Source organism: Taudactylus pleione, unplaced genomic scaffold (assembly GCF_031769625.1).
Source record: "Taudactylus pleione unplaced genomic scaffold, aTauple2 ptg000609l, whole genome shotgun sequence".
NCBI classification, from domain to species: Eukaryota; Metazoa; Chordata; class Amphibia; order Anura; family Myobatrachidae; genus Taudactylus; species Taudactylus pleione.
Genome location: NW_028285011.1, coordinates 15,016,255 through 15,041,502, shown reverse-complemented (window position 1 = coordinate 15,041,502; position 25,248 = coordinate 15,016,255). Strand labels below are relative to the sequence as shown.

General features: G+C 44.4%; 1 protein-coding gene across 2 annotated transcripts in view; it reads left to right on the top strand.

Annotated features, from left to right (window-relative positions):
• LOC148480667 (uncharacterized) overlaps positions 1–25,248 on the top strand; it is a 149,649-nt gene that overhangs the window by 68,463 nt on the left and 55,938 nt on the right. For both annotated transcript variants that reach the window (XM_088454077.1, XM_088454078.1), the window contains exons 3-4: positions 9,848–10,030; positions 17,898–17,985. In XM_088454077.1, the coding sequence (XP_088310203.1) occupies positions 9,848–10,030; positions 17,898–17,985 (271 nt within the window). The remainder of the gene's footprint in view (positions 1–9,847; positions 10,031–17,897; positions 17,986–25,248) is intronic.

Here is a 25,248-nt window from a genome sequence, read left to right as displayed (position 1 = left end):
GGACATCACCGGAGCTCCGATCACCAGCCCTGGACTCAAGTAAGTTTGTTTTTTTTTTTTACTTTTGTTTTAGCAGTTATCAGCTTGTGGTCTGTTTAGACTACACAGCTGATCACTGGGGCCGGCTCTGGGCTCTGCTCTGCCCGTTAGAGCAGAGCAGGAGTCCGGTAACTGGGGGAGACCCTGGATAACGCCACCTCCAGGTGGTGTTATCACAGGGCTTCCCCAGTATTTTTTCACTTTTTTTTTTTTTTTTTAAGTAAAAGCCCGGGCAGATCGCATTTCCCATTACAATTATTGGAAATGCAATCTGACTACTGAAAATATGTGATAATTAGGGCTTGGAGTAGAAGTTTACGAATTCTACTCCAATTGCCCTTTAGTAAATAGTAAATACAGATGATACTAAAATAATGTGAAAAGGGTGTGAAAATACCCTTTTTCACTTTATTTTAGTAAAAATAATGTTAATAAATAGAGCCCATAGTGTTAGCTACTATTGGAAGAGCATTGTCATAGAGGTATCTTCTGATCTCTCCCCAGCAGGCTTGAAGCTTGTGTGGTACTCCACCAAGGTGAGGATAATTAATGGAGTGGGTGTAAGCTGGAGTTACCTCTGTAGTGGAGACACCTCCTCACTTCTTCCTTCTGTGGCAACTCTTAGCTAAGACCACACCATGGCAGAGAGGCAAGGACCCCACCATTACCCCAAGCTCAGTGACCGACAATTGTTATGAGCAAAAAGAAAAGTTTATTTAACTCCTGTTCAGGACTTCAATGCTGGGATACCTGTTCTTTTTAAATGTTGTATTTCAGTTAAACAAATATACAAACTACCTCCACAGTTCTGCAGTACAATGTATAAATTAATTAACTACACTACTCTCTATTGGTTTTTATATCCTTGGCTGCTAACTTTTATAACTGCTCCTTTTACCTTTACTTACTCACTATATTAGTTACACTTTGCAGCACATGTAAAACAATACTAGCAATACATTTTGTTTAGATCCTTATAAGCTTATATGCTGTCTTGAAAGTCCAGATCACCATTTATCACAATAGTCCTATTAGCTGCAACTAAATAGCTGATGCGGTGGTGCACATACTTTACTATCATTTACTTTTTGTTATTGTCACATGCTGATAACTGGCTGTGATTCATAAGTTGCTGCAGTTCCTTATTGAAACAAAGTCACTGTTGGGATACAGTTGTGTCACTATCCACTTTTAATATTGAGGTGAAAACTTTGCCTGTAAACTACAGCCTTCCCCCACTGCCAGTCACTGGGGCACTGCACTGTATGGATGGGACAATTTACCTCAACTCTCACAGAATAGGATGAAGCCTCAGATACAATGAGGGGTGGAGCGGCTCCTGTGATCAATTCTCTGGCCACTCCCACCTTATGGTGCGTACACACTGGGCGATTAAAGTGGACGACTGAACGATAACGATATCGTTATCGTTCAGTCGTCCACTTTATCGTCCATTTTTAACACAAAAAAGATGAACGATGATGACGACGCGCGTTCCCGCGGGTCGTTCGTCATCATCGTTCATCGCGCTGACATGCAGGCCAACCTGACGACCTCGTCAGGTTGCTGCATGTCAGGGAATGGGGGAGAGAGCCCGGTGCTGAACGATATCGCTAATGATATCGTTCAGCGGCTGTGCTCAATGTCATGAACGACATTGAGCACAGCCTGCCGGGGACACACTAGACGATATCGCTCAGGGAGCATATCGTCTAGTGTGTATGCACCTTTAGACTTTGGGTCAGCCTCAGCCCTCCGTTCCTCGGCAGCTCTAGTATCCCTCAGATCAGTTGCCTGTATCAAAGTCCTGATCTCTGCAGACCTGATAGGAGCGCTGTTGAACACAGATGCCTCCGCCTGAGGTACCTCTTCGAAAAACTGTCCTCAGCACCAACTCACAGCATCGCTGTGGCCGGACTAACTGCCACTAGCTTCAAACTGTCACTTCCCTACCACCTGACCCTGATCATGTGACCTGCTCCTGTCCTCTTGACCAGCTGCTGAGGTTGCCGACATGACAGGCACATGCAGTGCAGAATTGATGCACATGGTCAGGTGTAATATTTCACATAGCAGGGCATTACACTTGTGCTTGTGGTGCATCCCCAGTATTTTTGTACATGTGTAGTGCCAGGACCCAGCAGTAAAGTGATAGTGATTACGATATAACTGACATTTTGCATGGACAGGCTCTTGTCAGAGACACTGGGATCTATATAATAAGCCATGGGGCCAGATGTACTAAGCTCTGATAAATGATAAACTGGAGAGCGATAAACCACCAACCAATCAGCTCCCAACTGTCATTTTTTAAACACAGCCTGTAAAATGACAGTTGGGAGCTGAGTGGTTGGTGGTCTATAACTCTCCAGTTTATCACTTTTCAGAGCTTAGTACATCTAAAGTACCAACCAATCAGCTCCTAACTGTCATTTTTCAAACAGTCTGTAAAGTGACAGGAGCTGATTGTTTGTTTGGTACTTTATCTCCGACGACTTTATCTTTCTCCAAGGCTTAGTACATAGACCCCTATCTTTGATAAATTTCCCTAAATATCATATGTGTTCACTGTGTTTAATAGCGTAAACAGATTAAATTTATCAGGGTAAAACTACTTTGCACCTTAAGTAGAACTCCTGGTCCATTAGTTGATTTAATGCACAGTATGTACAGTACTTTCTGAGTTCTATAAAGCAACTACAGTAGGTCCAATGTGCAAATGGGATGTTGTGCCATGACAATGTCATTGTGGCTCCACCCACCCCGCTGATCAAAGCTGAAATTTGCTGCATTTTACAGTAGTGGGTGGGACCACCATTTAATGTGAATCGTGTAATTACACTATCTGGGCTGCTCACTTCACTCATAAAGTGGATAGCATGTGAGAGTCTGGCACAATCTTTTGAGAGTACGGGAGAGCCCCCAAAATTCGGGACTGTCCAAGACATTTCAGGAGAGTTGGTCAACATGATGTAGTTGTTATTAAAATAGAACATACAATGATTTGGAGTATGGATTCTATATTTATTCTAATATATTGCGAAGTTTAGCAAAATCTATTTCCAGTCAAAAAATATCTTACTGGATTCTTACACTGTAATGATATTTTTATATAGTAATGTATATTTAGAATACATTACAGTGTCACAAAATGTATGATTTGAGGTGGTTCTCTGAGCAGCCATTAATGTGGGTATGTGACCTATATTTGCAGAGACTTAATGCTAGGCCACAGTCAGTTGTATTCTGTAGCAGCAGCACAGAGCTCTTTGTGCCAAGTATATATTCAATTCAGCTATACGAGTATGCTGAACAATGACACTGCATGCATGCTGACAAAGAGCGTGTACACTGCACGAAGCAGGCAATGTGCAAAAAGAATGACTCTTATTTATTTATTAACAGTTTCTTATATAACGCAGCATATTCCGTTGCACTTTACAATTGTACACATTAATAGAAAAAAAACCGGGTAATAACAGACAGATATATAGGTAGGAAGGCCCTGCTCGCAAGCTTACAATCTATAGGGAAAAAGGCATTGATACACAAGGATAAGTGCTATATATTGCATTTTGGTCCAGCCAGAATGCACAGTTTCTTGGCTGGCTGCATGATCCAGTCACACAGGAATGTCGGCCAAATGTCATGAGGATGTGAGAGAAAGACGATGTGTGAGATTGTATGTGGACTGTAAAAGGGGATGCAAATAGATATGGAAGCTATGAAGGTTATATGGGAGGTTCTGGAATCTGATAAGCTTGCCTGAAGAGGTGAGTTTTCAGGGAACGCTTGAAGGATTGGAAACTAGAGGAAAGTCTTATTGTGCGAGGTAGGGTATTCCATAGAGTGGGTGCAGCCCGAAGAAAGTCCTGCAATCGTGAATGGGAGCAAGTATTGCATCGGGATGAGAGACGCAGATCTTGTGCTGAGAGGAGAGGTCGGGTTGGGAGATATTTTGAGATGAGTGAAGAGATGTATGTTGGTGTGGTTTGGTTAATAGCCTTATGTGTAAGTGAAAGTATTTTGTATTGAATACGGTAGAAAACCGGCAACCAATGGAGGGACTGACAGAGGGGGCAGCAGACGATGAACGTTTGGCAAGGAAGATAAGCTTCGCAGCTGCATTCATAATGGATTGTAATGGCGATAGCCTGTTTTTGGGAAGACTAGTAAGGAGGCTATTGCAATAGTCAATGTGGGAAATAATAAATGTATGGATTAGATTTTTTGCAGTGACTTGTGTGAGATATGGTCAGATTTTGAATATGTTTATTAGATGTATGTAACATGATTTTGAGACAGATTGAATGTGGGGAACAAAGGACAGTTCAGAGTCAAGGATGACACCAAGGCAGCGAGCTTGTGGGGCGGGGTGGATGGTTGAGTTATCAACAGTGATAGAGATATCAGGTTGGTAACTGTTATTGGCCGGTGGAAATATAATTAATTCTGTTTTAGATATATTAAGTATAAGAAATATTTAGACTCTTGTACATCCTGCCGATTATATATCTGATGAGACCTGAGACTGATCTTTTCAGACTTGAAAATGTCCTAGTTGTAAATTTCATATAAAGGGAATGTGTATACAATGTTGCAATTAATACTACTATATAAACCTAAGGGGCCTGATACAGAGCTGTACGCTAATGCAATCGCAGCTGCCATACTGCACTCAGCTGCTGTGCACAAATATGCTAATGCTGTAACCAACTATACTAGCCAAGTACGTACAAATACGCAGCCGCCGTCACAGATCATTCCATAATCGGTCATCTGAGTATCCCTATGGTCACGCAGAATTGGCCCCTGAACTGAGACATCGGAACCACATTATCTGCTTACAGGACCGCAGATGCAGTCTACGGCACGCCCCAAAAACGGCTGTAACACGCCTGCGTTGTTTGCTCCCACTTCTCGTTACTTTCCCCAAATAGTTCCTGACTGGCAATCACTTTGTGAAGTAACCCTCACAGCAAGCGGCATCGCACAGGTACCTTGGCGCTTGTGCAGTGCGACCGTGACGCATGCGCAGACACCTGATCGCTCAACTGCGTAAATATCGGAATAGCGTACATCTTTGAATCAGGTCCCAAGTACCAATATTATATACAGATAAAGGATTTCAGGAATATAATTGATTGCATGTCTGACATAACTTTAGATTTTCTGTTGCTTCCAGTCTGTTTTGCCCCATAAGTGATAATCTTGGCACGAAAAGAATAATTTAATGCAAAGAAAGTACTTCTTCTGTGGGGCTCTCGTAAAAAGTGTGGGGCTTGGTGAGCAGGTAAGTTGGAAGTGAAACTAGAAAAAGTTTGTCAAGCTGTATTCTGCAGCCCTAGGCTGGTGTCCTGGAAAGGGCACACTATATCACAGAGCTAATGGGGGCATATAAACACTGCCAAGAGTGATTTGAATTGCCTGGTATGTTTGTAGCCACCCAGCATAAAAGTCTGTATGTGTGCTAGCCTGCCAGGTACTAACTTTATTCAGCAGATTACCTGGTGGCTGGACACCTGCCGCGCATAATAGCCAGGTGTCATCCCATCCAACTATTCACTTTTAATTAATTAATGGTGGCAGTGTTTATAGGACTGGAAGGTTGGCAACAGTCTCCTCCATTATGCCAGTTTTATATTCATTTTATAGTGGAAGTTACACTTTTTATATATTTTCACTGTCCCAGAATCTTCTCACAACCCCCAGTTTCATCCAAATGATTAAACTACTGTACCAGACATTCATTCTAGATTTTGAACAAGGGAATTATAACAATTAAAAATATATATTTGGACAGGACAGGGGGTGGGGCATCAATTGGTGTGTAAACCAGTTTAAAAATTCTCAAGTTTGGGCTGTGGTGGTGGGTGTTATTATAACATGTCATTCTATCATATAATGGGTTTCTTATAATAGATCTAAATGAACATTACAATATCTACATAGACCCCACATGGTAGATAGTCAATAGGTCGATAGGAACAAAATGTCGACACACAAAAGGTTGGCATGGATGAAGATAGACAGGTGAAAAGGGTCAAAAGGTCAACACAAAAATGGTTGGAACAAAAATTAGAGGAGCAAGCTGACAGTGCATGGTCTCTACCGATGGGGAAAATGACAGGTGCCATCGATTTTATGAAACTATGATGTGACACCGCCTCCATCATAGGTTTGCACATGCGCTGAATAGACTTGGCCCACGTCAGAGCGCGATAAGTTTCCCATGCGCATGTGCGGTGGATAGTGATGCCACTTTGTGTGTTTGTTCTCTCTGATCTTAGTGACTCTGGGCCTGATTCAGACCCGCTCGTGAGCGCTGAGTGCTCGCAAGCGGGTCGATGGTGCCCTAGTGCGCATGCGCACGACAGAGGGAGCTCCGTCGTGCGCATGTGCGAGACCTGAATAACGACGGGGTTGCCATCATTATGGGTCTCGCACCAAAAGGGGTGTGCTGTCGATGGTGAGTGACAGCACGCCCCCTTTGGTGGGCATGCCGGGGGCGTGGCTGCCAGACGGAGGCGTTCCCATGGGAATGCCTACCGTCTGGGTCCGGACCCACTGACATCACTAGTGATGTCAGTGGGAGTGATTTGGGCTCTGATAGAGCCAAAATCACTCCAGGGCTTGCGGTCACCGAGACCCTACCGCAGGGTCTCGTCGCAAGCCCGATGGTTGCGATGGTCTTGCGATGGTCCATCATCATGGACGCTCGCATAAGCTGTGACTGGTAACCCACAACTATGCGAGCATCCAAGAGGCCGCTCCAAGTTTAAGTAGGAGGGCCCTGATTCAGTGCGAGCGCTCTGGTCAGAGTGTCCGGCTCTGAATCAGGCCCACAGTCCAAAAGACTCTGAGTCCTCTTGAGCAGTGAGTGAGCACATGAACAGAGAGGGGCTACTGACTGACAGCTGAGCCTGTCAAGTCTGCAGCTAGCTTAGGGTAGAGAACGAAGGTGGGCTATCCATCCTGGGACACTCAGTCACTGGTGAGTTGGAGCTGGGGCTGGTCTGCTTGACTGACAGCTGTGCAATCCCGGCACACAGTCACACTGACTGTTTTGTATATTGTAATGTGTGTAAGCCGGGGGCGGCGCATGGCTGCTGGCTGACAGCCTAGTAGCTCTGTGTTGCAGTGCAGTTCAAAACCATTGGGGACATGGCTACCATCAATGGCAGGAAACTATCTGAATATCTGCCATCAATGGTAAAACTATTGACCATCTGTGGTTTTCCGTTTATGGTTTCTAACCATTAACGGCTGATGGCCAACCCTACCTTACAGTGAGATGAATAATGGCTTGGGTTTCTCCTCTGTCTGCACTGAAGAGAGATGATATTGAGCTCAGCTATGTGCTGTTGGGAATTGTCAGGCAGAGCTGAGGAACAGCAGGAGAGGGGGGATGTTATATCACTTTCTGAGATATCTCCTAGAGTGGATTGTAACTCTCAGGTTACTCAGGATGTCTGGCAGAATCACGCTGCTGGGGCCAGTGAAGCTGCCTCTAAGGATGTAGCCAATGGCTTCGGCACACCCAGAAAATGGGGCCAACATGCCACCGTTGTCTGTAACGTTCCCCGTCGCTGTCCACAAACGGCAGCAGTATGTCAATCATGCTGCGACTTTTGGAGCACTGTAACCGACGTTGCAGGACCAGATCTGCACATGCACAGTGCAGCTCCTGTGCAGATCAGAACACGTTGGAGATTTAAGTAAATATAAAATTTGCGTAAATCTCTCGATGAGGACCTATATTATTTGCCATCAATTATTTATTTCTGGCAGATAGAATTGGAGTAGGGGGCAGGGCTATTAATAGCATAGGAAAAAGCAGAGGAGGGTTCCAGTTTCCCAGAACCTTCCCTCTATAGCCAGTGACTCAAATCATTACCACAATAACAGTAGTATATTATATGATTTTGAGCTATGGCCACAACATGCAGTTTATGGGCCAGAACGGAGCTGCTGCACAAGCCCAACAGTTTTGTTTTTTAGACTCTTTACTCTGTAGCTTATACTATCAATCATCTACTGTTAATTGTTACTACTGTATTGCATACACTATCCAGTGTATAAGGAGACCAATGTGTACATACCCAAAGAATCCAAGACTTGCTCCAGTTCTCCACAGAGAGTGGACTTAGGTTGTGGAATTGTGCTCAATTCCGTAAAAAATATTAATTCAATATTCAATAAACCTTCCCTAAAAATCCTGCGTTTGTCTCTGAATAGTGTGGTGGGGGGTTTAATCATTTAATGTAATGGGGGTGGGGGATTTGTCTATGAATTTAATGGTGTGATGGGGGTCAATCATTAAATGTAATAAGGCTGAGGGACTGGGCCGCTAATTTAATTTTATGGTTTATTGATGGTTGGGAAAAACAAATTTATTGGGGGGGTGGAAATTTACTCGATGGTGGGAGCAGTTTAATATAATTGGTAAGGTAATGGCACTATACATTTTTATATTGGAGTGATTTGTGGGCTATTGATTAAATCTGTTTGGGGAAGAGACCTAGTAATTGAATGCGAATACCTGTACTAATTATTTAATGTCAGTGCTGTTTAGGATGTAAATACATCATACTTGCCTACTCTCCCGGAACCTGCAGGAGGCTGCTGATTTTTCGGGTAGCCCCCCGCACTCTCGGAAGAGTAGGCACTCCTCCCGCACCCCGTCCACTTCCTAGTGAACTGCAGAATCTTACCAGAAATCCACTGACTTTGGCTCAACCCCCTGTTTAAGTATGCTCAAGTCGCATGTGGCTGGGTCTAGTGTCGCAAATAGTACGGCACCGCCCACCTGCATCTCCTCTTCGGGCTTCTCCTAGAGAGGAAATTATTAAGGTAAGCAAGTATGAGATAGGTTTATTTATAGATTGTGCATATTATTACAGTTCTACATGTGAAGTTGTTGCACATAGAGTTGCCTGTGTGTTTGAAGGGTTTTGGAGGGGGGTGCTTCAGGTTTCAGGCTCTGGCTGTGTAATATGTGTGCGCTATATAAATAACTGTTAATAAATAAAAAAATATTTATTAGATGTTTACAATTTGTTTGCAGCACAAAAGTAGGTTACAACTGATATTTTAATGAAAATAATGGATGTTTGTATTTAATTGAAACTTAATACAATTAAATATAAATGTAAAATTAAAGTATTGGACATGGTAAGTGCTCCTTTATTTAGTAATTTACTCTATCAGTATTGAGTAAATATATACATTTATTTTCACAAAGCACAAAGGAAGGGGCTGTCCTTTTATATTGTTCATTACTAGGATTTATTTAATCACTCTCACATACTAAGCCCACTGTTATTAGTAGGAAATGCCAGCATTCATGGGAAAATGGACTGTATGATATATAATTATTTGATATGTACTATTGAATGACAGTGTTTATTTATTGTGAAATGTACTCTTTATAGGGTAAGAGTGTCTGTTATTACTTTTGTCTTACCAAGTTTTATTCCTCCGACCTGGCAACTTTACTTATGTGTCTGCTTCGCTATACTAAACTAATTATGAATATGTTAAGTCTGACACCAAAAATAGTGATCTTGCAGAAAGTAATTACTGTATACAATTTGTTCATCTATTAGAAGAAATTATTGGTGTTGTTAATATACTATAGATTAGAGTTGGTAATTGTTTTTCCTTAATTAATTACATTATTGGTCAATAGAACAATGCTTTTAAATGTTTTGCTCTGGTGAATAATGTCCATTCTATGCCTAAATTGCTGTACTCGTACAATACATAACACAGTACTGATTAAAATATACATTTCTGTTTGTTCTAGGCTGCAGAATCTGATGGATCTCAGGGAATCTCTAGGTCACTCCTGAAATCAATACTCATGGAGAAGGATTTTAAATTAAAAGACCTCAGCAAAGAAATTAGGAAAGTACAGGCTGAACATCCACATTTGCAGGAAGAAAAATTTTTTTTTTCCAAAAATGAAAGGCTTCGAAGAGAATATGAGGTAGACATTAACATGTCTCAATGTATCTGTAATTTTCTATTTTTTAAAGTGAACAGCAAAAATTACATTAGCTTAAAGCAGTAAAACACATCTTATAAATTAGCTATGTGAAAGTCTTATTTTTAACAGTCACCATTATCCCACAGAACTAGAAAATTAAAATTTGAATACTCATTTTAGGAATTGTGGGCTAAAGCATGCAATGCATTCCTTTGTGGTCCTTTATGACAATTACTAAATGCATAGAGAACCACAATTTAATATGACAGATCCAGTACAGCTAGTATTGCTGATGGCTGTTTTGATTTTACCATATCTCATCAGTGTAAGATATGGGCCAGTTGTTTATGCAGTGTAAGGAGCCCATCCACTAGAAGACATGAAATCGACTGCATGATTACGACATTGTAATCGTGTAGTCATTTGTCAGTCTATGCTGTGCCTACACTGAATGTTCAGTCATTCAGTGTAGGCACATCAATCATCCACTACCATTCTGAACCTGACGTTGAAGTGGATGTGTGCCTTAAGGCTTGAAAAGAATCCAATACTGTTAGGGATCAGAGGATTAGTCAGGAAGTTTTTGGAAGACAGTGACCTGTAGGTGGCAACCACGGTGCGGCTTATAATTCGTGTAGCAACCTTGAGGGTTGGACTCTTGGCTAGCTGCGGCTAGTGAGCCGTAAGTAAGATGTGGCCTTTGGGCCATGTAGCAACCTTGAGGGCTGTTATGTCTTGGCTGGTAGTGGCCTGTAGACCGAGAGCAAGATGCAGCCTTTGGGCTGTGAAGCAGCCTTAAGGGCTGGTAAGTCTTGGCTGGTAGCGGCCGAGTTGGCACAAGCGTTGGTGCGCTGGGTTGCGCATTGAGGACGCAGAGGTGCAGCCTATGTCGCTGAGTTGACACAAGCGTTGGTGTGCTTGATTGCACACTGATGACGCAGAGGTGCGGCCTATGTTGCCGAATTGACACAAGCGTTGGTGCGATGGATTGCAAAATGAGGATGCTGTAGTATGACCTGTGTCGCCAAGTTGACACAAGCCCCCAGACCCTGGTTTGCGCACTTTTAGGGTGTGCAATCTAGGGCTCCTCTCCCTATGCACTCTGGATTGAGAGTGCACCCTGTGCCGCCAAGATGATACAAGTGGCAGGAGGCTGGAATGCTGGCTGTGCTGCCTAGATGACACAAGCGGCAAACAACTGCTGTAAGCGGAACGTGCCGCCTCGATGGAACAACGGCAGGCAAGAAACACAGCAGACTGGATATCAGGAACTCGACTGGTAACAACAGGAGACTGACCACAACCGGAAACACGTGTAAACTCTATCACCGGCATCTGAGCAGCGTTCACAAAGGGAGGAAATAGAGACAGGAACCAATCAAGGTCAGTCCCAGCATGACGGACAGGAGTTAGGAGGAGTTTCAGTGAACATTCGTCCGGTGTTCACCTCGTCCTGAAGACGCAGTTCGGCAGCTTGTGACAAATACAAAGTATTTATAATTGTTATAGTTCGATTCAAGAAGCCCTTTCACTTCTGTAAATAAATAGATAGAAGAATTTATGAACAAATTATATTGCACCAGTAAAATCCACCACCTCCAGTGAGCCAGTTGTAGTCCTTGTGGGAAGCCAATCCCCTCAGCTGACTCCTAGGGGCTGCAGCTGATGCAGTCCCTACAAGCCAGGCTTGTGCGCCGGTTGTTTGTGTGAATGCGCCAGTTCCGCCGCCTGTCAGGTCCATCCCACCGGAAAGCAGCACAACGGGCAGCCCCCCCTCAAGAAAGCTAAGAGCCGTCACTGCTATAGAGCCCACATATAACTAGTTGCGCTCCTAGAGAGGAAGTATGTAAGATGAATCTTAACACTAGGAATTTGTGTACAGAGATGAAAGACACCCCTTATTTGCTGTTACAGAGCAACTATTAAGGTTATAATGGGCAGGGGCGCCGAGAGTGGGGGGGAGCGGGCACTGATTACCCGGGCCCGGCTATGTCAGGGGGCCTGGGCCGCAGCACACCAATAACCGCGTGTTGGGGGTTTTTTTGTAACCTTTTTATTTAAAAAAAGGGTAATCTTTATTACAACCTGCGTCGGTGCAGTATGGTACAGTATGTAACTCCCAGCCGCTGCGGAACTAATGCCATGGTTTCCGAGCCTGCTGAAGAGTGAAAGCCTCGCGAGATGATGACGTCATCATCTCGTGAGGCTCTCACTCTTTACCAGGGCAGGCTCTGAGAAGTGGGCGGGGACAGTCTGGGTGGGAGACACCACACAGACAGGAAGGCTGGGCTGGGTGAAATATATATATATATATATGTCATATTTACATTATATATATATATATATATATATATGATAGTTCTATCCAAATGTGTATGTGTGTAATATATATATGTGATATGCATATGTTTTTGTTTGTTTATATATACACATATATGTGTGTGTGTATATGTATATATATATATAATCATACAGAGTGTCCGCACTTGCAGCACCAGAATCAACTTGGGGGTGCTCAATTAAGGACAAAACAGCCCATGAAATATAAAAAATGAGAAGAATTGGCACTCACCAGGTAGCTGACAAGAAAATTGGTTTTTAATTACCCATCTTGAGGGAGAAAGTGCATAGAGCCATAAAGTGCAATAGTCATAGTCTACGTTTCGGTCCTATGTAGGACCTTCTTCAGGACATCACAGCAGACATGTTTCAGCTTGAAAACCAAAGACAGTCTTTGGTTTTCAAGCTGAAACATGTCTGCTGTGATGTCCTGAAGAAGGTCCTACATAGGACCGAAACGTAGACTATGACTATTGCACTTTATGGCTCTATGCACTTTCTCCCTCAAGATGGTTAATTAAAAACCAATTTTCTTGTCAGCTACCTGGTGAGTGCCAATTCTTCTCATTTTTTATATATATATATATATATATAATATATAAATTATAGTGATTGCATAATACATGCTATAGCACATCCTGTACCGATTACGAATAGACACCGTGCGCGTGAGGGGTGAGCTTGGGGGAAGCCCAACACCGATGTAAGTGCTGGGCACGCCCCCAAGTGTGACGAATTGGGGCGTTTCACAAGGACACGCCTCCTCCCTTTTCGGGAGCATGAGTGTCAAAGGCTCCCTGCTTGCAAACCTCAGTGCCCTGCCCGCGGTCTAGCGGGAACAGTAATCTGGCTGCTATGCACTGCGGCCAATTAGATCTTACCGTGTCCCCCCTCCAATAGGCGCAGAAATGTCATGTTCTATGTATGGCCAGGGGGCCCCAGGAACTTGCTGTACCGGGGCCCAGAATTTCTCTTGGCAGCCCTGATAATGGGCACTGTGAATTTAATGTTTTAACAAAATACAAATCAAGAAATGTGCAGAATTACAGTTCTGACTGTCATAGGTGAATGAGTGAGAATAGTAATAAAGGAATAAAGGAAAGGTCAAGTAACGGGATGCGGTCAGCATGTTGACGGTCACAATGCTGACATCCATAATGTCGACAGAACAATGTCGACATTGTTGAAATGTTGACAGCTAACATGTCAACTTCCGCAAAATGTCGACATTGCAAATGTCGGCAAGTGAAATACAGCCATTTTACGAAATGCTGTCATGATGAATGTCAACATTCTAACTGTCGACAAAACATTCGGAACCCATATACACTTATATTGTGAGGGGCTATTGATAGGAAAGCAGTGAAGCATCAACTAGATTAAGGAGGGGATTCAATTAGCCACGAGCTCCTTACTGTGAAATGCCACTTTACATTAATGCACATTTAGCGTGATATATTCATGAAGTGCGCTCTAAATTCCCCTGAAATGGCACTGCGCCCACGTCACGTGTTACCTCAGCAGTGTGTAAAGTGCATGAACGTAGTGTTGGGAATAATCCTGAACCAACAAAAAAGTGGCAAATACTGTAAAGGTGCCCATCCACTAGCAGACGTGAAAACTACTGCACGATTACGACATTGTAATCGTGCAGTCGTTTGTCAGCCTGTACTGTACCTACACTGAACATTCAGTCATTCAGTGTAGGCACATCAACCATCCACTACATGCTGACCTGACGTTATCCTCAGGTTGACCAGCATTTTCGTGCGATGATTGATGTCGGAAACGAACAGCGGGAGCGCGCATCGCCGGTCGTTTCCAACATAGAAGTGCATGGTTTGTGCACAATTACTGAGCGATTGCACGATTACGATGTTGTAATCGTGCAATCGCTCAGTATTATCGCTAAGTGGATGTGTGCCTTAAGATAGCAGGACAGTGTAGAATTCTGTTAGTGGCCTTTAGCAAAGTATCGGAGGCAGTTAAATAGCATCAAATGATTGATTTTTGCTACTTTTAATAATTATGTAAAAATAATAGCAAGCAAGTATATTTCAGCAAATAAACATGTTTAGAGTATTTTGAGGTGCATTAAAATGTCTCTATATTGACATTTAAGTGATATTTAAGAGTGTACACACAAGTTTGTAAAAAGTTGGATAAAAATACTTGCACCTGCTATCTGTAAGTACATAAATCCCTTTTCCATCTGCTTTTTTAGAGTAAATGACATGAAAAATGACATGGCTTTAATGGCCAGATTTTACTATTTAAAATCCTCCAAATACAGTTTTATTCATTGGAAGTGATATCACAGGGGTACTGCACTGTCATAACATTTCTGCTTTAAAATAAGGATTTTGACCTACTTTTCAGAGGTGCAAGCTAAAATCTGCATTCATTCCAATAAAGACCCGTGTTAATCTAACTCAGATTTCTAATTGTATAGCAAAATCATTTGGCCTCAGCAGGGCCGTACCTAGGGTGGTGTGGCTGGTGCGCCCGCACATGCCATGTGGGTGGAACCGGGCGCCTCCACCCGCGATCATTTCCTTTTAGTTTGCCTCTCATCTACTGCGACTGCCCGCTGCAATGTATAATAGTAGCGGTGTGCCCGGCTGGTTCTCTGCAAGGGCACACCACTACTAATACACACATTACAGCGGGCAGTGCTGCAGCTGCCTTTCCCCTGTGCACCACCTCCTCCCCGTCTTGTGTAGCGTCTTCCAAGGCTGGAGGAAAGTGTGTCCCTGACAAACAAGACCTCCCCACTGCTGTAATGTCACTGCGGCCACTGACCCTGGAGACCTGACGGACCTCCCCTTGTAACTTGGATGATGGATCGTTGCTTGCAGCCGTTTTCATGAGGAGTGGATCTGTGGAGGAGGAGGAGACAGGCAGCAGCATCGTGGATGAGAGGAGGACAAGAAACAACAGACAGGAGTCACTGTTACTGTAACTGGCTCTGGTGTCTGGCGCTTCACTATAGTGATAAAACTCAAAATAAACTACAGCTCCCAGCAGCAAGGGGAGGTGGGGCTGCTGCCAGGGCCATAACTAGGGCAATGCGATATATGCCACGGCACAGGGCACCGCAGGGCACCTGTCAATTTTCTGTTTATAATCATTCTCACTTGTAGTTTCCTCTTTTATCCAGTGCATTTCCTGGCTGCCCCTATCTCCTCCCAGGCCGACTCCCCATCCATTTGGCCACCTCCCCAAGCAACTTCAGTCACGTCCCCTTTTATTTAACATACAGACAAGAAAAGCTACAGCTTCTCTGATTCTCCTGAGCTTGGGCTGCAGGAAGACAGTCCTTTTAAGATCGCCCCCCCATACTTAAGCCTTCTGAGGAGAGATTGCCGAGGGCCAGTCGGGTGAGGTAAGCGCGGCAGCTGCTGAAAGATTTGCTTCTAGCAGCCGCTGGCAAGCTCCTCTGACATCAGATGCAACCGTGTCAGGGAAAATCCAGCCTGGCGTGGTCGCACCTGATTGGTTAATAAACCATCAGTTACTTAGTTACTTTCTATAGAACCCCTCAGCCACAATGGCAGACCCTCCTCTTATATTATGCAGAACTCCTACCTACATTCCATATACCTGCATGTATTCACCAGTTACATTAAAACCCACTCCCTAACCAGGCCAGGCATCCAGCCAATAGTCAAAATCAGGCAATCTCCAAAAGCAGAATATGTTTTTGTGGTTAAAACATAGGGGCCCATTTATCAACGAGTTGTATCATACGCTATGAATTTGAAAACTCGTTGCGTATGATAAATGGTGCTGAATCCAATCAGCTCCCAACTGTCATTTTCAAACAAATGTCAGGAGCTGATTGGCTGGAGCACCATTATCATACGCAACAAGTTGTAAAACTTGTTATGTATGATAAAACTCATTGATAAATGGGTTCATGGACTGCATCCGGGTCATATTTATTATCAGGACATTTATCATGGCAATAAGTTATTAAGAATCGCCAGCATATGCAACAGTTCACATTCAAGGATAGGGCCCATTCCCTGCAATGTGTAAAAGTAAAGTGATTGCTAAGGATCTTTCTCTTGGTAACTTGCGGAATGTAGCCCATTGGCTACAGTGGCTAATGCATTTCGGAACATAGTAAATTCTGCATTTTAGCAACTCCCATTATGCGATAGTAACTGGGAGACTGCATTAGATATCTCCAATATCTGCGGGGGTCTCCCATACCTACATCCATTGTATCCTAAGTATTTGCAGGTACCCATTTTTGGGGTATATTCTCCAAATATTGTTTGATAAATATGCCCCTTTGTGTTTTTCTAATGTCTAGTGATGCTGTTGATGCTCCCCCAGATCACTGAGGACAAAATAGAGCAACACATTTCCCATCATTACCATAAAGAACCAGTAGCATTGAGAGTGACACCCTCCGCTTCTGCTTGGGGAGAAGGCACAGCACCTAGGGGAGGCATTTTGAATGGGGGGAGGGTGCATATGAGCATCTATTACAAAGACCCCCAAAAGTGCCCTCATTCTTGGAAGGAAAGGAGAGCAGTACGTCCCACTACAGGAATCATTTTTTGATCATAACCGCACACATGACCAGTACATTGATTACATGGACACATTCAGGCCATTCACTTCTATTAGTATCTCTTTGCTTTAATGTATGAAATGCCTTTTCAAATTTCAATTTTAGTAAGGTAATACAATGCCCCTGAAACAGGTAACATACAATATGAGTCATGATAAATTATTTCATCCATCTCTATTTTCTAGTGTCAGTTTACAGAGTTGATGTACAAATGAATACTTGCAGAAGTCACATAGGGCCTGATTCAGTAAGGAGCGCTATTGCGATTACAATAGCGATTACGCATGCAGTTCAACTGCGATAGTATGCTAATTCAGTGCAGCACTACACAAGGATGCCCACTTTACCTTACACACATCCGTAATGATTAGCAGGACTGTGAAAACATCGGTACATTCGAGTACCATCGCAGCCTTACACACACTTGCACAAGGTCAGACCTTACTCAGGAATTGCTAACTGAATCGCACGCTATGAGGCCCCAAGCTGCGTATGGCATCGCAGTGGATAATATATGCATGCCCATGCCATGGCGTTCAAAGGCACTGGTACGCCTACGTTTCCCCGACCACCCCCCCGTCACCTCCCACAAACGGCACTTCCTGTCAATCACCCTGCGATGGGTCTGCGTAGTCACTGCAATCACAGTCCCGATTGCAGTGGCCGGTTCGAGCACTGCGATGCATACGCATGCGCAAAATGCAACAATCGCCAGATTACGTGCGTATTAGCAACTGCGATTCAAGCTGAATCAGGCCCACTATCAGTGTGGAATGGCAGTTCCATACCCAAAATTGTTTTCTAATCCACAATTTTTTAATTTATGCTTAAAGAAGGTAAATTAAACAGACCGCTGAATGAATGCTTGGTTTTAGTCAGTTACACAGTTTCTGTAAAGAGCATTTATCACATATTATCTGACACTTCTCTGTTTTACTTAAGGCTGTGACATTTGAGAAAGAAAGCAATCAACAGGATGTTTTCCATTCATTTGATCCCAACGCTCCCTTGGTTCTTCAGAGACAAATAAGTATGTTATTACAATCCTGCATAAACACACAACCACTCATTATTTAGTACCATTATTGTAATATGCTATTGCTTTCCTTCTATATTACAATTCTTAACAAATCCTAAAACCTGAAATGATTCTGCTTTCTGTGTAGAGGTTACTGTGTAGAAGTTACACTTTGATGATCTTAAAGATGAGTAGACTCCAGATTTTATATTTACATGTAGTATACAAACAGGTACAACCATGAACATCCAGCATACAGTATGACAAATGGGTGAGGTGACAGATTCCACACATAAGGACCAATTCCATCCTGTGCATAGATAAAAACGTCTCTCATATGTGAAACATTGCGCACGTTTTTACATTAAAAATTATACTTTGTACCCAAAGGATCTCTTCTTTCCATTATGTTGCCTGCTGGGCAGGCCATGACAAAAACTGGGGGACTTGGAGAGCAGGTAAATTAGATTGCAACTAGAACATTTTGTATGTTTGAGTCTGTGGAGAGGCGAGTGCCCCTGCTTCTTCCCAAATATTGGTAGCATAATATTTAATTGGACATAAATAAATTTGCACAACATAAACATGCAACTTGTCCTAATTTGGGGCACTGTATTTTGAGTTGAGCGTATTTTATACTTGCGCCCACATGAAGAGGTAGGTCAGGAGTGTCCACGTGTAACTTCAACACAGTTGAGACATGGAGATGCCGTTTAGAGATTGTCACTAATTTTTCACTTTTATGTTTAACTCCAAATCAGTCAACATTTGCAACATAAATCTCAGTTTTATGTATACATCATCCCCTTAAATTATGGACCTTTCTCAGGGATGTGGTGTGCAGGCACTTGTAGGTGTGGTGCACTAGCTATTTTAGAATAGTTTTCAGATGCTTTATGGGAACATGTTAAGGAGGTACTCAGCCGAGCTGGTATAGTTGTTCCCCTCGCTGTCGTGGGACATGATGGAGAAGTTCTCCCAGTTGTCCACCACGTGCCTCACAATAAGCTCATGCACCTCCCTAACCATTTGCTAAGTGTCATACATGAGATAGCAAAGGGATCAGAACAGGCAGGCTCCCTCTCCTGCTAGGAGGACTATGGTGTGAGGCACCATCTCCCCATTAACATTCAAAAACTCAATTGCCATGTTCGAAATCCAAATTAAGTTAAGTTTTCAATATCCAAATACAAATCAAGTGACTTTCTAAAAATAAAAAGCCTAGTCACAGTCTTTAGTGGAGGCTCCAGATGTGGGGCTCAGCACAGTCCAATATTCAAATAGGGGAGTCACACCAACTGCCACTTCAAATGCTGCCAAACATCACTGGCAGCTGGTGTGTCTCCCCTATTTGAATATTGGACTGTGCTGCAGCCCCACCTCTGGAGCCGCCACTCGACCCAGACAGTGAGCTTCCACCGCCCCCTCTCCCTCCCACTTACCTGTCAGCAGCCTGTGTCTTTGCAGCCCAGCACAGCTCCCTTGTGTCTTTGCAGCCCAGCTCTCCTGTGGGGGGGAGTGATAGCAGCACCCCTCCCCCATCATTGTGCAAATAATTGTTCCTTTTTTCCTAAAAGGCCGTGGCCATGCATCCCACAATTAGGCAATGCCCACGAAAGTAAAGGGGCCTGGACTGGCTCTCTACCGACCTGAGTGCGAGAGAAAATAAGAGTTATGTTAACTCTTTTTCTTCGAGGTCCATGGGGTCCACAGCCAATACATTGGGGTATGATCCCGGTCACCAAACAGTTAATACAAACGAGCTCTCTGCTCCCAAGATGCACCGGGTCCCTCCTCATATACCCCACCCCCTGCCTCAGGTAGCCAGTTCGTTACTAAGCTCAAGCAGGCAGAGACAAAACAAAGGGTAAGAAAGAAGAAACCCATATTCATGAGTCCAGACTCTCAAGAGAAGACATTTTCCGGAAACCCCCCCCGGAACTACAGGTGTGTCTGGGTGGGTGTCCTGTGGACCCCATGGACCTCGAAGAAAAAGAGTTAACAAAGGTATGTCAAACCATAACTCTTATTTTCTTCTTCGGGGTCCATGGGGTCCACAGCCAATACGTTGGGGATATCCCAAAGCACTAACCCTATGGGCAGGGACACTCCTGACTCTCAGAAGAGAGGAGAATCCTACGCCCGAAGGTGGCATCCTGAGAGGCAAAGGTGTCAAAGGCATAAAATTTGACAAAGGTATGGCTGGAAGACCATGTGGCTGCCCTGCATAATTGCTCAGCAGAAGCACCCCGACGGGCCACCCACGACGGACCTACCGCCCTAGTAGAATGTGCCGTTACTGAATCCGGCACCCGCATGCCAGCCTGTGTATAAGCCAATGAAATTGCCATGTGAATCCACCTGGCCAGTGTCCGTTTATTGGCTGGCCAGCCACGCTTATGATAACCATAAAGCACAAAGAGTGAATCAGACTTCCTCCATTTGCTCGTGCGTTTCACATAAATTCTCAATGCACAGACCTGTCGAAAGACTAGTGCCCTGAAACGCTGGAACTATTTCTTCATTAATATGAAATTTAGACACTACTTTCGGAAGGTAACCCTCCCTAGTACGTAGTACTGCTTTATAATGATGAAACACCAAGAACGGCTCACGGAAGGAAAGTGCAGCTAAATCCGACACTCTGCGTGCAGATGCTATAGCAAGAAGAAATACTGTCTTCTCTGTTAGCCACTTGATGTCTATTGAATTTAAAGGCTCGAATGGAGGAGCCTGTAAAACCCTCAAAAGTAGAGTCAAATCCCACGGAACAACTGGGGGAACGAAGGGAGGCTGAATCCTCAACACCCCCTGAAAAAAGGCCCTTATACCTGGTCTCAGAGCAATTTTTTGAAGAAAATCAAGCACTCTGGAGATCAGAAATTTCTCTGGGTCATATCTTTTCAGTTCACACCACTGAAAGAAAGTATGCCAAATTCTATAGTATATATGAGCTGAGGATGGTTTCCGTGCCTTCAGCATCATCCGTATAACAGACTCGGAAAACCCTTTCTTCCTCAAGACGCAGGCCTCAAGAGCCATGCCGTCAAAGATAGCCGATGAAGATCCGGGTACCAGCAGGGACCCTGTAGCAACAGACCCGGTCTCAATGGCAGAGGCCATGGAGTGTCTATGGAGAGAGACTGTAGATCTGTGAACCAGTGCCGTCTCGGCCATGCCGGGCCTATTAATATCATGGTACTGCCCTCTTGTTTAATATTTCTAACGATTCTGGGAAGAAGAGCAAATGGGGGAACATATATACCAGCTTGTAATGCCACTTTACTGCCAGTGCGTCTACAAACTCGGCTCTCGGATCTCTGGTCCAGGATCCGTACCTGGGAACCTTGTTGTTCCTTCTTGACGCCATAAGATCTATTTCTGGTAGACCCCACCTGTCCACGAGGTTCCAAAAAACCTGTGGATGTAGGGCCCACTCTCCTGCATTTATCTCCTGCCAACTGAGAAAGTTGGGCTCCGAATTCAGGACCCCCGGAATGAACATAGCAGATATCGTGGGAAGATGACCCTCTGCCCACATCAGGATTTTTGATACCTCTGCCCAGGCAGCCCGACTCCTTGTGCCCCCCTGATGATTTAGGTATGCAACTGCGGTGCGATTGTCTGACTGTATCTGCACCGGCCTGTCCTTTAGGATTTCCTGAGCCTGAACTAAAGCTTTGAATATAGCTCCTAGTTCCAGGATGTTTATCGGTAGCTGGCTTTCCGCCACTGATCACTTTCCTTGGAAAGTGTGTGACGCCGTCATTGCCCCCCAGCCCTGAAGACTGGCGTTGGTTTTGAGCAACGTCCAATCCGACACCCAAAAGGTGCGACACTGCTTGAGATGCTTTGTCTGCAACCACCAGGACAGGGACAAACGCACCTCTGGAGAGAGACGCAGCAACCTGATCGTGCGGTAATCCTTGTTCCAGCGAGACAGAATTAATTGTTGAAAGTGGCCACCATCGACCCCAGGACCTGCATGGCCACTAGAGCAGATATCTGTTGCGGAGCAATCTGCATATTCGCGATTGTAAGGCAAGAATCTTCTCCTCCGGCAGATATATTTTCTGCACCACGGAGTCCAATCTTGCTCCCAAGTGACACATCTGTTGTACTGGACAGGGTGACGACTTTTTCCAGTTTATGATCCAGCCGTGACTGTACAGACATGATACTGTCAGCCCCAAATGATCCTGCAACTGCTGCGGGGACTGTCCTAGCAACAGGAGAACGTCCAAGTAAGGCAAGATTCTGATTCATTGGCGTCTGAGACATGCCATCATCACCGCCATCACCTTGGTGAAACCCGAGTGGCTGTGGACAGGCCAAAAGGTAGGGCCTGGACTGAAAATGTTCCTCCCTTAACGCAAAACGAAGAAATTTTTGATGAGCCTGTGTGATTGGTATGTGGAGGTAGGCATCCTGTATATCCAAGGATATAATATAGTCCCCCTGCTCCATTGCCAACACAATCGATCGCAACGTTTCCATCCTGAAACCGGGGGCTCGAATAAATTTGTTGAGCTCTCTCAGATTTAGAATGGGCTGGTATGACCCGTTCGGTTTTTGAACCAAGAACAGATTGGAGTAAAGCCCCTCTCGGAACTGATTCTTTGGCACCGGAACCACTACCTCTGATGCTAGTAACGCAAGAATTGCTTTCTGAAGGGCCAAAGCCCTTTCTGAACCCTCCTGTGGTTTTATACAAAAAAATCTTTGAGGAGGAGTCCTCCAAAATGTCAAGACATACCCTCGGGAGACGACTCCTCGAAGCCAGGCATCCTTGGTCGTGAGGTTCCAGGGCTCTGAGAACCAAAGCAGTCGGCCCCCCCACCCTGGGATCCCCCAGAGGGAGGCCCATCCCATCAGGCCACTGGTTTATCCTGGACCCTCGAACCTGGCCGATTGTTCTGCCAGGGCCTCCTGGGTCCCGCCTTTTTAGGTGGAAATCTCGCCGAGGGCTGACCCTTGGCCTTGCCCTGTGGCTGAAACCCCCAAAAGGACACCCGTCTAAGTTTAGACGAGGCTGCTGATGGCAGACCTGCCATCTTTGAGGCTGCCATGGAGACTACAATTTTATCCAATTCCGGACCAAAGAGAACTCCCCCTGTGAATGGAAGAGATTATAGGGCCTTCTTGGACCCAGCATCCGCCTTCCAATCTTTTAACCAGAGAATCCTATGTGCCACCACGGATTCCGCCGAAACCTTAGAGGAAAGGATCCCTGCATCCAAGGTGGCGTCTCCCAGATAAGACGCCCCTTCTCTAATAAAGGAGATCATGTCCAGCTGCTCCTTAGAGGCATCTGGTAAAGACTTTGCTAGAGTTTTAACCCACTCCTCAATAGTTCTTGCTACCCAAGCAGTCGCCATAGCTGGACAGGTGGCCGTTCCCGCCAGTGAGAAGATTGATTTGAGGCAAATCTCCAGTCTCCTATCCATGGCTTCCTTCAGTGAAGCCGCTGGGATTAGCAGAGTTGTGCGCTTAATCAGCTGCGCCACATGCGCATCAACTGACGGTGGATTCTCCCACCTAGCACAGTCCTCTGCTGGAAAAGGATATAGAAGCGCCACTCTTTTACAAGGATGGCTTTTCTTATCCGGACAGACCCACGCTTCCTCCATAAGTTCTGATAAATGCTCAGACTTTGGGAATTCTGCCTTTTGATAAAGCTGTGGTTCTAACACAGCGAAACGCATCAAACCCTGGTTGTGTTTCCTCTCCACCGCCTTTTATACCAAGGGAGTGCTATTTATATGGTTTATTGACCTATCATTGGAATTATACCAGCTCATCGCCATACCTGTGTCCAGGGGACCGGACCTTTTGCGGAGGCCTGCCAGCACTGCTAATTGGGACCCCTCATTCAAGTTGGACATTGGACTTGGTAATTATTCTTGTCTGGACTTATCCTAAACAATTGAGTAAAAAACTCTTGGAACCTTATTCAACCTATAAGCACCCATGGAACATTTCTATATGGTGGATTGGATGATGCTTTTTTAATTGTGGTTATATTGATTTTATTGGTACATGTTTACATGTTATTAAATTACACTTTGTGAAAATGTCAGAATAGCGCTGTGATTTGTGTATTTTTGTGTGTTTAATATAGAGGTCTGACTAACATCTTCATACAGCTGCTTTCATTATAGAAGTCTCACCTCACACTAGCGCTCCTTCAGTATCAATACTGTGTGGTTTTTTGGGGAATTCTGCCTTGACCACTTTCAGGCGTTTGAATAGGGGTGCCTTCCTAAGCATAGGATCCCCTTCCTCGATATTTAATACCGATTTCACAGCCCTAATCAGAAAGGGGACATCGGCTACTGGGAAATGATCATCACCCTCCTCAGAGCTAGACTCCTGAGAAGAGTCCTTTGCCTGCTCCTCAGAGGAGGAGGCGCTGGAGACTCACCCATGTGAGAAGGTAGATGGCGCCTGGATTTAGGCTGCTTTGGTTTGACCGCCTGAGGAGGCTTAAAAACCCCAGAGGATGATGCCATAACCTTACCAGCACCAGGGTCCATCCAAGGCGGCCACATCATGGGCATAGGATGCATCTGCTGAGGCAAACCCCAAACCGGTGGTGCCATAGCCATAACCTGAGAAAATGATGCCCAAGGGGGCTCAGGGCCTGTAATTGGCAGATTTAATTGGTGTGGTGGCTGTCTAAAACAGTTCCCACAAAGCCCATTTTGTAGAAAGTCCTGTGGGGATAAACCAGCCTTGAAGGTTATACAGGATATCAGCAACGGGACTCCAGCCACCTGACCATCAGACTCCTTAGACATGTCAACTATGCCAAGGTTCTGAGAGTATATGTCCTGACTTTCTACTCTCAACCCACACACCTGTAGTAAGGGATAAGGGGAGAGACAGTGACAGTATACAGGAATTACAGTTCTTTTAACATAACAAACAGTATCCACAGGCAACAGTCACATGTCATGCATAAACACTTCTGTGAGTCATACGCATATAAGGTCTCACTACCATAATCAGCGCTAGGCTTAAGCTGGCCACACAACTAAAGATTATCTGTTCAACCAGCCAACTAGTTGATTGGTTGGAATTAAAATCTGGTAACATATGGGAGTAAATGATGATCAGCAATTTGCTCCTAAATGCCAGAAAACGGATGAAAATGGTCGTCAGACAAGTTTGTTAAATGTTTGATCTAAACTATTTGTTCAAACAACAGTTTTTGTCTATTTTCCAGCATTTGGGAGCAAATTGCTGATTTTCATTTGCTTCATACCTTACCAG